The sequence below is a fragment of the Leuresthes tenuis genome, unplaced genomic scaffold (assembly GCF_036924035.1).
Source record: "Leuresthes tenuis unplaced genomic scaffold, fLeuTen1.0.hap1 SCAF_10, whole genome shotgun sequence".
Taxonomy (NCBI): domain Eukaryota; kingdom Metazoa; phylum Chordata; class Actinopteri; order Atheriniformes; family Atherinopsidae; genus Leuresthes; species Leuresthes tenuis.
Window position 1 is genome coordinate 21,876,973 of NW_027325364.1, and position 13,997 is coordinate 21,890,969.

Here is a 13,997-nt window from a genome sequence, read left to right on the forward strand (position 1 = left end):
AGGTTATTGGAAGTTTAACCGAGGTTCGTCGCTTTGTGCTGTGTGGTCCTTCAGTGAGCGGTCAGCTGCACACGAGGGGGGCACAAGTGACGTCACGTCGACGTCTCTGAGTGGACGAACTGGGCACGAGAGCTCTATCATAACCGCAGACCTGCTGAAACTGAACATGTTGTCCCACATGAAATTGTTGGTTTCATAAAACAGGCCAATGGGCTCAGTATGAACTATAGGAATATCAGACATTGTTAATCTACAGAAGCTCTCAGCTGATGTGCTGTATTTAAACTGTAACAGCTGTGCATAAAGATAATAACAATGATCATGATAACCTTCTCCACTGCCACCAATTACACACACATCTTCACACTTATGTAGCAAGTTCCTTTTGCTGACATAAAAGCCCATCGTAATAAGTTCCTTTTTTGGAAGAGAAAATAAAAGGGAAGCTGGACACTTTGTTATGTCTGCATTTGCTGTGGAACCACAGAGCCCCAGCAAAAGCTGAGAAGAGGACAGGAGAGGGATACAAGTTGGTAGGTCAGAGGACCACAACATAAAAACTATAGGAGGAGGGACAGATTATGGGAGCAGGTATGGTGGCACATCAACACAGCTTCTGGTTGCTGATCGCACTTTGCATGAAAGGTAAGAACATTTATTAATCTTCAGCAGCATTCACTCCATTCATATTCACATTGCAATGATGAATTGACACAAAGTCAGTATCATCACAGAGCAGTTAGCTCTTGTAAGAATTTCAAAGTCTTAAGTTTCAGTTCGTGTGTGCCTTTCTGTAATTTAATACACATCCTCCACTCCTCAGGTATTCTCGCTGGTATGTGGTCAGTTCATGTCCCTTCCAGTCCCATTTGTGCTGTGACTGGTTCTTCAGTAGTCCTGCCTTGTTCCTATGACTACCCCCAGAGCTCAAATGTAAGTAAGGGAGAGGGGCCACTCTCAGCTCAGGTACTTTGATAAAGAAGGCATTGTCTCTTCAGCTTGCACTGCAAGCTAAAATTTGTTTTGACCAGATCGCTTTCTTTTCCATCTATAATTCTATAATCAGAATTAATAGGTAATATCAGGATTTGGTTGTGGAGGAACCCTAAGATAACAACATTCTAAACTGTTTTGGTTTAAACATCTAGAATCTTGTTAATCCTTTCCTCTGTGTCAGGTCGGACAAAGTGAAAAAAGCAAGTACAAAGTTCTTTCAGAGATGTGGTGTTTGGGAGACAGTCAGTGCATTACACAAAGGTATTGTTTATAAAATGCGAGAATATATGGAATAAAACAATTCAAAGCAGAGTTTAGGGAAAAATCTCCTCTATGTTTGTCTATCTGTCTGTCTGTGTCAGATATGTGTTCCACAGTGCTGGTGTCTTCCCAGATCCATCCTATCAAAACAGAGTGCAGTATCTTGGACAACCAGGAACCAAGAACTGTTCTCTGAGGATTTCGAATCTAAAACAGTCGGACAGTGGAACTTATGTCTTCTACCTCATCACCAGTCATCCAACTGAGAAGATGCCAGCACAGAGCGGCATACAGCTGCTAGTGGCAGGTGAGAATATTATTATAGCTGAACATGTCATGTTCCATTGTCATTAACACTGAACTATCATTAAATGCACTGCGATCGCAATCATCCTTCACAATTCAAAACTTTCTAAAAAGAAACAAGAAAATAGATTTTTCACTGTCAGCACGCCTGCCACACGTCTTCTTTTTTAACCTTCCTCTGCATTGTGACTGTTTGTATTCATCCATGCATTTATTTATCTGTCTCATTTGCTGGCACAATGTCTTAAAAGGTAGTGTTTCAGTGTCTGTCGCTTCATGTCTTCCTATTGCTCAATCTGTTTGTAGACTTCACAGAACATGTCCGTGTTTGGTCTTCCTGACACTTTCTTGCCTGAAGTGGTCTCTCTGGGTGTCAATTCTCTGCTACAAAAAACACAAGTATGAGTGCTGGCATATCAGTGTTATGGTCCAGGAGCCAAACATAAAATGATTGATTCTCTGCATATCTTTGACAAGTGTTACTGTTTTAGCACAGTTGTTTATCCAGTAACCACTTCCTTTGTTCAAACTTTGGTTTGACATAACGCGCTATTTGTAGGAAGTAGAACTGAAACTGACCACAGGCTGCCACACAGCTAAGTAATAATCACATAACATCAAAAACGTATGCTCTATACAAGCTCCACAAACGCCCGGTTTCAATTACAAAACCAACTTTTTTTAATTGTGCAGTTTGATTGCTGTCGAAACTAAACGTGCAAGAACAAATTGTCTTCGTTGATCTTAGAAAAAGAGGGGATTAAGACCATTACAAGGGATTAAAACCAAAACCCTCTAAACAACAAGAGGTTGACTCTTTTTGTGTGCCTGGGACAAGAGAGTTGTTGTTCTACCACAAAGAATGCCACATATTCTTAAGACTTTCAGTAATTTAGAAACACGTGTGTGCGTCTTTTGCTTTCTTTTGTCTCGTCATTTGTTACAGTGCAGAGGCATCATGGGTATTGTGCAAAACCCCAATAAACATGAATAACCAAAAGGGGCTAAAAGACATCCAAAGAATTCTTGAGATGCTAATGTTGCTGACTGGGGAGAGACTCAAATTACAGTCCCCATTAAGTCTTTAAATGTGGGACCCCTGGGACAGAGGACATCAATAAGAAATGTAACATTATATTCCCTTTTTCTCTTTCTTGATGCTTGAATACTCCAGACTCTTCCAACGAAGTTGCAGTCTCAGCTGGTCCATCCAGAGTCGTGATTGAGGGTGCAGCCTTACGTCTGTCCTGCTGCAGCCCAGCAGCCAGTTCGCATGCCGATTTCAGATGGTACAAGAGCACAAATACCAGCCCACTACATGGTGGACAGGTGTGGAAAATCAATGAAATTACATTGGATAATTCAGGCAGCTACTTCTGTCAGATACAGACTGGAGAAAAACAGCAGACCTCGACAATGCTGGCCATTGATGTACAATGTAAGTGACGCTTCAGCTGATGATTTGAATTTGTAATAAGTAATCTACAAATGTATTGTACTGAATACAAATGTACAGTCGTGAAGATGCACTAAAATCTATATACAAAGTCATCCCCTCAGTTTTTTATCTATATATTTATCAATTTTTTCTGATATAAACCAACTTCATCCTGTCCAGACCCTCCTCAAAACACATCTGTCTCAGTCTTGCCTGCTGGAGAGCTGCAGGATGAGCTCCATGTGACTCTGACCTGCAGCAGTGATGCTAACCCACCCGTGCACACATACTTCTGGTACCAGGGTGCCGCATGTGTCCCTACAGCAGACAAAAGCTTTTATCTAGGAAGACAAACCCAGGCAGCACCAACTGGAAGAGGCCCAACACTCAGCAGTGCCAACATCACTACTGAAGAACATGGGCAGCACTGCTGCGTTGCACGCAACAGACATGGATCGCAGACTTACAGCATAACTCTCAGAGGTTCAAGAGGTGAGCGAATGAAAGGCTTGCCGTTCATATCGATGAGATGTACACACTCAGTTCAGACCTTGATTAATCTTCTGTGACAAATCTGAGTATAAGATGTACTTATGGTGTGCATATGAAGACCATTGGTCAAGCAAAACTTCATGTCTGCCCTGGATTCAGTTCTTGTTGCTTTTGTGCAAGTCAGACTTGCCTCGCCCTACATTTTCTGTCTACCTTTTGTATTCAACTTGTTAGTTGAATATGTCCAAATATACAGAGATGCTTCTGATGCCAGCTACTACAATTTATTTGCATGTATTAACACTTCCTCCCAACTTTTCTGTTCTTTACAGCAGTCAGCCCATCAGACTCTTCAGGAGGCAGATTGTTATATGTCGGAGTAACTGTTGGAATCCTACTGGCTATTTTTGCCATTGTTGCCTTTCTGATAGCAAGGTGGGGTCTTTATTTCTTTATTCCCATCAGACTATCATATATTTCTATTTGTTGTCAGTATTTACACTTGAGGCATCTTCAGGGTTACTAGGGAGACTGGTGCTTAACCACTTAACTTAGTGCTTAGAAGTAACAAAGTGTCTCATCGTCATACAAAATGTTAGGTGTATCCACAATAGTGTAAATATTACCATAAGCTTTACAGTGTTTGTCTTATACTTGAAAAGCATAGATGGATGATTACCTTTTAAGTAATTGGATATATGATCAAATTAAGGTTTAAAGTAGTAAGAATTTAAAGATTTTTCTTTTTCAATCCTCTTGCACATTCAGGGGAAAGAAGAAAACCAGACATCGTTCATATGTCCTCACTGAACAACAACCGCCACAGAACCTTGAAGATTCAGCATGACCGGGACTTATTCTGAATATCCATAGCACTTTCCACCCAGCAAAAACAAGAAATCTTCTTTTAACATTATGCAGTTTTTTTTAAGTGCCATGCTTTAATACAACACCTTCTCTTTTCAAGAAAGCTTCCATCACACAAGTCATAGACCTCTGCATTAGAGATGCAGGGTATGCTTCTCCTGGCTGGCCTACTTGTGCTCGTGACTAAAAAGTACATACACAGAGAAAAAATACATTCCAGTATTGTTGGCTGTGGCATAAGTTGATATTCAAGCATGTAAGAAGCAACACCGAATCCCTTCATTTCCAGAATTCAGCTCTGTGCTGCGCTGGGATAAATAAGATGAATGGGCATAAAGAGAGAGGCCAGTGGGCCAAAGTGCATTTTCTATGTGGGATAAACTATAAAATTGCTGTCAGGAAATAACCATGGAATCAAAGTATTTATTTCAACAATAAATAGTCTTTTTTCTTCCTTCTGATAACCTGAGATTTTTTGTGCTGGATTTGAAGTGTTGCAGAAAACAGATGTGAATTTGAATACAGGATATCCGCCACAGTTTATCTCATATGAGCAACTACTACCACTGATAGATTCCAACAAGTACTGTGTAAGCAACGTCCGGAAACAGAGAACACCAAGGCAAGTCTTACTGAGAGCCTGCTACTGATGATGACAATGAGCATTATAACGATGATAGGAAATACAGTCACCATGATCCAATTAGGAGCTGTTATCATTTCAGACAGGGCTATGTTTGTGTGTTTTTGAGTAAACTCTGGGTTCCAGCAGATATTTACCAGAGCCTGAGGAAAAGTGGGGAAGGATAAAAACCAGGAGGACAGTGACTTGGACACCAGCACAGTCATTTAAAAGAGGGCTTTTAAAAGAAGACTTGGATTTCATTAGTCTATTCTTAGGTTGTCTGGGTTTTTTTTCTAATTTGCTGTTTTAAACTGAGAGTGGATACTCAGATTTATTTGTAAATGCTGATTGAATAAGCATGAAAGTATTAAGAGATACTTTTACACATGCATGCGCATCTGCAGAGTCCATTTTTACAATGTATCTAATGTTTTTATGATGGCATTTACTGGTGCATATATTGTGATTTCTAATTTCAACACTGATGATTTGACATTAACTCTATCAGATCACTTATCATAATAAAGAAAGGCCAGGTTTACAAAATACTTCAAGTTTATTACATAGCAAAGTAAATAACATATGGTCCAAATCACAAAAATAAATGGAAATGCCTTTCACACATGATTAGCAAACTGTGACAAGCTCCCTTACAAAAACATAATTCAGTTAATACAGCAGCCAGAATAAACCCAAGCTTAAAATGTTGCATTTAGTGACCACTAAAGTATTACGAAGTATTGTGAAATAAAAACTTAAAATAAAAACCTCATGCAGACTAAATAAAAATACTGTTCTGGATACAGATGATGTAAAAAACTATAGATAAATTGGTAAGCTGAAAGTAACAACAGTTTCAGTTTTACCAGAACATATTTTACATGTGCATTTCAAACTCGAGGCAGGGGTGGGCAGCATATCTCAGTCTAACCACAGTAATGCATTGATACAGTTAGGTGCACCAGAAGCAAGAGACTGACAGCAACTATTTTCAGACCAGCAACATGATTTAGATTATTCAAATTTTGATACTAAAGATCAGAATTATTGAATTGACTCAGGAAATATCAGTTATATGTTTTTAGTAACCCCTGAAACTCCAGAGTAACACTGAGCAATGAGTAGGAGACTGCCGTGGAGCTCAGTTAAGAAAAAAGGCAGCAAACCGTACAAACAGCATGTTTTGCCAGCATGTCATAATCTTGTAATAAAAGGTCAAAATTCTTCTCTTATTTTTTTCCTTTTGGGTCACCCTGTTTTTAGTTTGGAGATGTTATTTACCTTCTGTGATACTGAGGATGTTTTCATAATCATGACTGTCCGTCTGAAACATAAGAGAACATTAGACATTTTGTGAGACTGCTGTTATTTGCTTTAAACGCAGCCTGATCCTCTCCTTCTTACCTCGTTGACTGCAGCAGAATAATGAGAATTACGCCACTGCCTCCTTTAATAATCAAAAAGAGATGTTTATACACTGAATCCACATCCCCCACATGTATTTAATGACAATTACACTTGTTCAAAATTTGGTGTGGTTTGTGTTACTCACCAAGCCCAGATAATCACCAGCGATAGCAGCAGCAGCCCAACAATCACTAAAAGTCCAATTCTAAGGACGGTGAAACAACTGGCTGTTGGTACAGGTAAAAAAAGAGGAATGAGAAATTTCTCAGATTTTTTATAGATTTATCTCAAATATACTGTAGTAAGAAAAATAGGGCAGTTGTACAATAATTGACTAAACACAGTTTGTCTGTTGTTAATTGTTGTATCGCTGCATTTTCCAGACTACTTTTCTGGTTAAACTCACATTTTGATTTCCCCAACTATGTGGGATTGATTAAATTGTATCACTAATCTGAAACATTCCAACTACAGTTCTCAGACTAGAAAAATTAGAAACCATGCACACTCACGGCCCTCTTCTCCAACTGCCAGCATCACTGCAGTTGAATTGCTTTTGCCCAAACGATTCTGTGCCTGGCAGAGATACAGTCCACTGTGGGACGCTTCCACAGGGGAAATGGTCAGCACCTGTCCTGAGCCCAGCCAGAGAAGGGAGTTGGAGCTGGAAACACTACTCCTGTACCAGGTATAGGTGTCTGCTGCAGGGTTAGCAGCACTGCTGCAGGTCAGACTCACATTGCTGCCGTCTGTCAGGTACTCACCATGGCTCACATCAATAGATACATTCAAAGGAGAATCTGCATCGGAAACACATACACTAAATTATTCACTGTATTTTGTTTTTAGGCACTAATTGTCTTGATCATTTAAAGATTCATGGATAACACTAAAAGAATAGGATTTTGACTGTCAGAGAGCCTGAGGGCAACAAAACACCTCAGTATTTCCCTATAAACTCTACAACTTGTTAAATTCAAAGCTCATCTGTGTACTTACACCAAACTTCCAGAGCCACAGGGTCTGATTGTACTGACTCATGTCCTTCTATAGAGCATGAATAGTACCCAGCATCCTCTGCCTGAGCTGTGAACTTTGGTTTTGTCACCAGATGTCCATCTCTGAGCCAGACTATGTTGGGATAATGGCAGGATGTTCTACATTCGAGGGTCACATTGTCTCCAGCTCGCGCTCTCCGGGCCTTAACTTCAGCATGTACCCCTGAATATCAGTCAGTGAAAGACAAAAAGATTATGTCATTAAAAAAACTAAAAATGTTAAACCTGAACAGTGACACTCATTATATCATTTTACCTGTAACAGACAGGTACACTGATCCCTTACTACGCCATCCGTACTTGTATGTGTCAAACCTGAAGAAGTAATATCCAGTGTCTTTATCCTGCAGATCATGAAGTGCCAGACTACAGTTGTGCTGATGATCACCACGATATTCCCAGCGGTTTTGATATGACGGAATTAGTGAAAGATTTACTCGTTGGAAGATGCCATCTTCTATCTCTCCCTTGAACCATGAAGTCTGTATGACAGTTTCTCCATCCGAGTAGTTGTAAAAGCATTTAAACTGCACTGATGAACCCTTCTGTGCACAATAATCTGGGTTTTCAAATGTCACAGTCCCAATAGTGCTCACTGTTCCTGTGGAAAAAGCATTAACATGACATGTAATACATCTTAACAACTTTTCATCTATTTATATGCATTAAAACAGAAAGCAGAGAAAATTGAGGCAATGTACTCTCCAACTCAGCAAAATTCAGGTTAATATCATCGTTTACTACGATATCACCTTTATTTATTTATCTATATATTTTTGGTTTCCACCCCCTTCACCGGTATTTACACAGTAAGTTCTTAAGCTGACTTCTTACTCTGTTACTGTTTCATTAAGCGTTTTCCATTGTAAGTTAAACCAGACACTGAGGCACAACAATGGGTTCCTTCAATCTATAGCCAACGTGTGCTTCCACAACAACATAAAACATGTCAGGGATATTATGTTGACTGAGTAAGAACAATGATTGTTGGCTTCTGCTATCAAAATGAAGTGATGTGACAACAGTAATTTCATAATGCCACTTGTGTGAATTATGATCGAGCTGTAGCTTTAACAAAAAGGGAAGCATCTGTAGACATTCTGTATGTGTCAGACCTACTTTAACAGTAAGTCCCTTAAAAAGGGAAGCTTTGAAAGCAGCCACCATGAATGCATTGGCTGAAGTTCGAACAGCCCAAACAAGCATGATCCAGCAGCTCCGAGGTGTGGAGAAAATGCAAAATTTTGATCTTCCTTACTACTTGCATGATGGTGTCGAAACAATATGGCAATATGCAATAACAAAAAAATTCAAATAAAAACAAGGTAATAGATATATGTGAGAAAGAGGAGAAATTAAATGGAAAAAGAACTACTCCTTACCTGGCCTCATTAGCAAAAACAACAGGACTGCAATCATCTTCTCCGCATTACCACAACACTAAATATGAGGACAACTTTGAGACCTGGGAACGAGGTTTGCTTAGTCCCTTATTCGATGGGAGGGATCAGTTGCTCTCCACCCTCTCAGACCCCATGAGTCATCATTATAATGTGAGGTTTTCAATGAACAGAGAAGAGGAAAATGACTGGAGGACTGGAGAAATAGTATAAGACAACTAAACAGTTAATGCAGAGAAAATATTCACTTTAAAACTTAATTCTTTAATGGAGGCTTACAAAACGAAGATACATCAAAGCACTTACTAAACGTACAAATAAAAGGCATTCTGAAAAGGGTGCAGTCTTGTTTTCAGCAGGGAAAAATGTGTGTGCTTATAATAGCACCATCATCGAGTTTCACTATTATACACATCACATGCAAAGTTTCAAAAGAGGCTTTTCATATTTCTGTCCTCTTGCAAATCTTGCATTTAGTTCTTCGGCATAGCAAAAAGTAAATTTTTTAATGATCCCCAACAGAAGAACTGTGGACTTGGCTTTCTGTCTTTTGGTTTCTTGGATAAGCTCTGGTTTACTTATTTCTTAGTGCCTTGGTTTAGTCTCTGCTCTGTGTATGCAGTATTTTAGTTTCAGTCCTAAGTGTTAGATTCTGTTCTATTCTTGTTTCTTGTCAGGGGAAGTCCTCACTTGTCTTGGTCTTGCCCCTGGTCTCATTCACACCTGTCTGCTGATAATCACTTGCCTGTTGTCACTGAACTCATCAACCTTCCCAGCACTTCTATCTTTCCAGTTAACTTAGACGTCCGCCTTGTGGCTTATCTTTTGGTCAGTAAATTCATCCTTCCTTGATTCTCTATGAGTTTTGTTTGTGGTTTATAATTCCTGCCTCAGCAGTGCCTTTGGTTTCTTTAGATCAAGAAACTATTTATTTATTGATATTAAGTAATTCAAAAACAAATTATGTAGTAATCAATAATTACTTGATCACTAACCCATATGAGGGATTAATATGGAACTTCAAACAAGTATCAAGGTTCACATTGCCTCAGTAGACTTGGGTTAACTTTTTCTCTGTTATTGCCATCAAGTTAAGCTTTTTTTTTAAATGCTATATTCCCATCACTCCCTGCTTCAGTTATTATCATGTTAGGTGATGTTAGTTTGCGTACAGGCTAAATCAAGATGATGAACCTGCTAAGCAACATTGTTGCCAAACGTCCGTCACAAATATTGTTTGTTCACATGTTGATGTCAGACTTTAATGCCATTGTGCCTGAGTCCCACTGACCTGCCATCATGACATGCCATCAATCTTGTTTTGGAGAAGGCCGAGCCAAAGATGCAGAGATCGCATGCAAACCAGGTTTGGCACTAATGTCTCAGCAACAGGCAACATTTGAGCCAAACATTTGAGCCAAACATTCTATGCCGTTTTGGCGGGTGCTTTCATGTGCTCTGGATCAAACCTATAGCAAGTGGACGGCACAAAATAGCCTCGGGATGGGAATGCAGTCAAGATGCATTAAGAATGCATACAGATCTGAGAACTGTAATAATTGTGTACAAGGCGATGTCAAGCATAATAATATCTGAATCAGCCAATGCATGAACAGGAAGTAATCCTTCTCTTTCTTCCCTTAATTTATTTTCAGAAAAGTGTTTAACTTGCAAAGAGCATTCAAACAGGAAGTACATGTATGCCATGCAAAGGTTATGCAAGTCCTGTTGTGTTAGCACAAGGTCAACTTACTTGTCATTCACAAAAGGAACTTTTTCTGACAAAGAAATTTCATTAAGGTATTTTCACCTGCGAGTGAATGAGGGAGGGGGCTAGGACAGATTTATCTATGTGTAAGAAAGAGAAACTCTCAAAGAGCAGCAGTGAATCCTTGCATGTATTTGTCCAAGCAGCCATCACTGGTTTTAAGCCAGGCCTGCTAAACCTGTTTGTTTTTACAGGAATCCACCTTGTTAATCAGGAAGATGTCTGCATTCCTCAAGGCGCCTTGTTGCTCCAAAACTTCTGTTCTTGTTAGAGAAGGACAAAAAGACAGAGACAGCAGGCATTGTTTGAAGGCAGTCCACTCAACTGTTTACGGACACTGGAAGAAGATATTTGTCAGAGCAGTCCTGAGAAGGTATCCAGCCCGAAGAGCTGCTGTGGAATTTCCAGTTCATTTTGTGGTTCGTGTTATCGTTTTTTTCCTATCATGCACTATTTCACAACAAAGTGATATTTGAGGAATTATTGTAATATTTCATTTGATAAACAGTAATTACGTAATAGTTTTTAAATTATTGCCACTGTAACCATTTTAAAACGTAAAGTTGTCTGTAAGTAAGTTTCAGTTGTTTCTAACTCATCAATGTGAGACCTTGAATCAGTAGAGAGCTTCATTTCAAAGAAGCAATTTGCTCATTGTTTTTTAAATAATTGAATTTGATTGCAACTTTAATACTCAGGACCGGAAACATATTTTCTTCCTGTTCATGGTGTGAAATGCAATTGTTGATTTCAAAATTCTTGTTGATGTGAAAAATATATATTTTTCCTTTTCAAAATGACATGTGTACTACTGCATTTATTGAAATGTTTCAGCAGTGTGTGAAAAGAGACGTTTGAAACTCTCCAGATTAATCTATGGAATAAGAAACACTGTTTGGAGGAGAAGTCAAAAAGAGAAGGAAGGAAGAAATGAAGAAAAAGGGAAAAGCTTCTCGTGTCTGCTTGCTGCTTCTGGCTGTACTCCAGATCAGCACACTCTCCTCAGGTAACTGACCACATGCGCTGGCTGAGCTTCACGGTTAGATTTGCAGCAAATAAATATAAATCCATATGTTGCTGTGTATCAAGAAGATGTGGTTTGGCACAGATCACAATATAAAACTGAACACCACAGCAGGCAGGAGGGCCTCATACAGACTATAACTGACAGAAACGTCCTGATGCAAACCTTTCAGCACCACCAAGAAAATTTCTACAGATGGAAAGTGTTTTAAAACTGGATCATTTGTGAAAACATTCCAGTACTTTTTTTTACTCTGTGTTCTTTTTCCCCAATCTCTCAAACACATATCACCCAAACACTGTCACAGCACAAGACAGCACGAATACGCCAAACCCTGCAGCCCTCAGTTATCGTGAACGTCCAACTGATGTCACAGTGGCTGTGGGTGAACCTGCAGTGTTCAGCTGTAGAGTGCCCGAAACATCCTCGAATCTCACATTCACCTTCTACGGGAGTCATGGTAACTACAGCCTCACCTGTCCTCACGGCCATGTTGAAGATGTTCCCCAGGTGAGGTGGTGGATCATCTCAGTCTGTATTCAGTAGTTTACTTAATTATTCTTTAAAGTTCTTTTGACTCAAGAAGTGCTGAATCACGTTGAAATTAAACCAACAATTGTTCCCCATTTTTTTTCTTGATTTTTTTTTTTTTAATGGTTCCGCTTAAAGAGAGGAAGAAACAGGAATTGCACAAAAAGGAAAACATTTGATCAAGCTTTTAAACAAAAGATCTTTCAGACATTTAACCCCTGTTTATCTTGGCCTATCAATTGGAACTTGCAGTTTCAGCATGGGTTTTGTTTGCAATTTAGTCGAAAAAATGCAAATACTTACTGAATATTTGTCGTCTTAAATGTGTGAACGATGGGGGGGGTTTTGTGGCTTGGCCAAGCTGTCACAGCTCTAATTGTGGTAAAAATCTTTTAAATCTCCTAATTATGGTTTCCCTGCTCAATTTGTGCTTTGCCTTGTACTCTTCTTCTTCTTAGGCCCTCTATGGAAGCTGCGATGTGAGGAACGGAGAGACCGTGGCTGTGTGGACCCTCAAGGGAACCTCCTTCTCTGACAATGGCACAAGAGTCGTTTGTCAGCAGCCGAAGAATCCTGAAGCGCCCGCTGCCGTCCTGCATGTTTATGGTGACTTTTGAAATGTTGGAAATACAAACAGAAATAATCAAGATTTTGACAATTACTGTTATCAGTATTGTTATTGTTGCCCTCACCTGTTTTAATAAAACAGTTGTTACTGTTCTTGTACATGTTGCCAGTTTAAATCCTTTGGTTTCTCTTTTCTTCACACCTAGATGATGGTGCCAGCTATTACACTCTCATTGGCTGTGTAATTGGCGGTTTCTTTGGCATCCTGCTGGTGTTTGGTCTACTATTCATCACGCTGCAAAGATCTGAGACCGTCCGGCGAGCCTTGTGCCTTTGTAAGCAGTGCTTAATTTCACAGCTATAGAATTGTAATACATGAACAAACTGACCAAAGACTTACAACATATCGTGTGATATCTTTGTGTTTTCAGCGAGAGACAACACAGAAGATGACTTGGACACTATAGTAACAAAAGACTGAAGCAAGAACACCAAAAGACTAAAAGGAAAAAATTAGATTAACAGTTGGACTAACCCGGTTCTGGAGAGGATTTTGCCAAAAAATTATCAAGATTCAGTCTGTCCCCTGACCTCTACATGAGAAACAGAAAAACAGCTAAACTATGAGCTAATTCTTACTGTTAGTAAAGTAAAATATTCACTGATTTGCATTAAAGGGATATTATGTATTTTAATCAATGGGCTTGTGTGTGAGTATTAAGGAGTAGTCTTTGTTTTACCTGCAGTTAAAGGCGGTCAGAGGGCTCTCAGTTTGGCGGATCAAGGGGAAATTCAGATGAGAGGATTTTTCTCCTTCTAAAACTACTTAAGCCTCAAAAAAAGTTAAAGCAGTTGGAGAAAAAGTTATATTGGGGATTTTTATACCACATTGCTTTAACAACAGACAGTTATACGGACTGGATCCTTGTAACACACTGTGTTACATCAACCAGTCTATCTCACTGACTCTCACAAATACATCACACCAACCTATTTCAAAGAGAAAAAAAACCTAAATAACCCTTTAATACTTGGTCAGTTACCTGCACTGTCACAGGTTGTCCACTTGAGGGAGGCCCTGACTTTCAATTCCAAAAAATGACTTAATAACAAACAGAACATCTTCCTTTAATTAGTCAATTTAAACAATGCATGAATTCCTTTTATGTGCAATTTACTTAGTGAAGGGAATTATATTTTATATCGTTGTCATTCCCAGTGAGTTTTATGTTCTTATAATAAAGCATGTAGGCACTT

General features: G+C 39.2%; 3 protein-coding genes across 4 annotated transcripts; 2 read left to right on the plus strand and 1 right to left on the minus strand.

Annotated features, from left to right (window-relative positions):
- Window positions 1–137: 137 nt before the first annotated feature.
- On the plus strand, window positions 138–4,812 carry LOC140316767 (cell adhesion molecule CEACAM6). Its single transcript, XM_072394733.1, is given in 9 exon segments — window positions 138–645; window positions 824–933; window positions 1,178–1,257; window positions 1,359–1,564; window positions 2,738–3,001; window positions 3,182–3,493; window positions 3,826–3,928; window positions 4,262–4,304; window positions 4,307–4,812. Coding segments are annotated over 9 exon segments (1,203 nt in total). The 5' UTR covers window positions 138–581; the 3' UTR covers window positions 4,328–4,812.
- A 959-nt stretch (window positions 4,813–5,771) lies between these two features.
- Window positions 5,772–8,952, minus strand: cd22 (cd22 molecule). Its single transcript, XM_072394734.1, has 7 exons — window positions 8,833–8,952; window positions 7,707–8,051; window positions 7,392–7,613; window positions 6,905–7,192; window positions 6,538–6,619; window positions 6,390–6,432; window positions 5,772–6,309 (listed from the first exon to the last, which is right to left on the minus strand). Exons 1-7 carry the CDS (start codon window positions 8,867–8,869, stop codon window positions 6,259–6,261), a joined length of 1,068 nt encoding a protein of 355 aa, XP_072250835.1. The 5' UTR covers window positions 8,870–8,952; the 3' UTR covers window positions 5,772–6,258.
- Window positions 8,953–10,848: 1,896 nt separating this feature from the next.
- On the plus strand, window positions 10,849–13,342 carry LOC140316769 (uncharacterized). Of its 2 annotated transcripts, none has more exons than XM_072394736.1 (6): window positions 10,849–10,991; window positions 11,487–11,624; window positions 11,950–12,152; window positions 12,632–12,779; window positions 12,947–13,075; window positions 13,172–13,342. In XM_072394736.1, exons 2-6 carry the CDS (start codon window positions 11,549–11,551, stop codon window positions 13,219–13,221), a joined length of 606 nt encoding a protein of 201 aa, XP_072250837.1. In that variant the 5' UTR covers window positions 10,849–10,991; window positions 11,487–11,548; the 3' UTR covers window positions 13,222–13,342. The 2 variants fall into 2 exon arrangements, with proteins under 2 accessions (XP_072250837.1, XP_072250836.1); XM_072394735.1 differs by having other exon boundaries at window positions 10,851–11,037.
- Window positions 13,343–13,997: the final 655 nt, after the last annotated feature.

Bases quoted from the DNA above. Each gene is read 5' to 3' on its own strand.
- cd22 (XM_072394734.1), bottom strand. From the start codon at position 8,869: ATGATTGCAGTCCTGTTGTTTTTGCTAATGAGGCCAG. The intron at 7,193-7,391 runs GTAAGTACACAG...TTTCCGATGCAG, and splicing joins TGTGGCTCTGGAAGTTTGGT to ATTCTCCTTTGAATGTATCT. The intron at 6,620-6,904 runs GTGAGTGTGCAT...CTGTACCAACAG, and splicing joins GGCAGTTGGAGAAGAGGGCC to CCAGTTGTTTCACCGTCCTT.
- LOC140316769 (XM_072394736.1), top strand. From the start codon at position 11,549: ATGAAGAAAAAGGGAAAAGCTTCTCGTGTCTGCTTGCTGCTTCTGGCT. The intron at 11,625-11,949 runs GTAACTGACCAC...ACACTGTCACAG, and splicing joins GATCAGCACACTCTCCTCAG to CACAAGACAGCACGAATACG. The intron at 13,076-13,171 runs GTAAGCAGTGCT...TTGTGTTTTCAG, and splicing joins CCGGCGAGCCTTGTGCCTTT to CGAGAGACAACACAGAAGAT.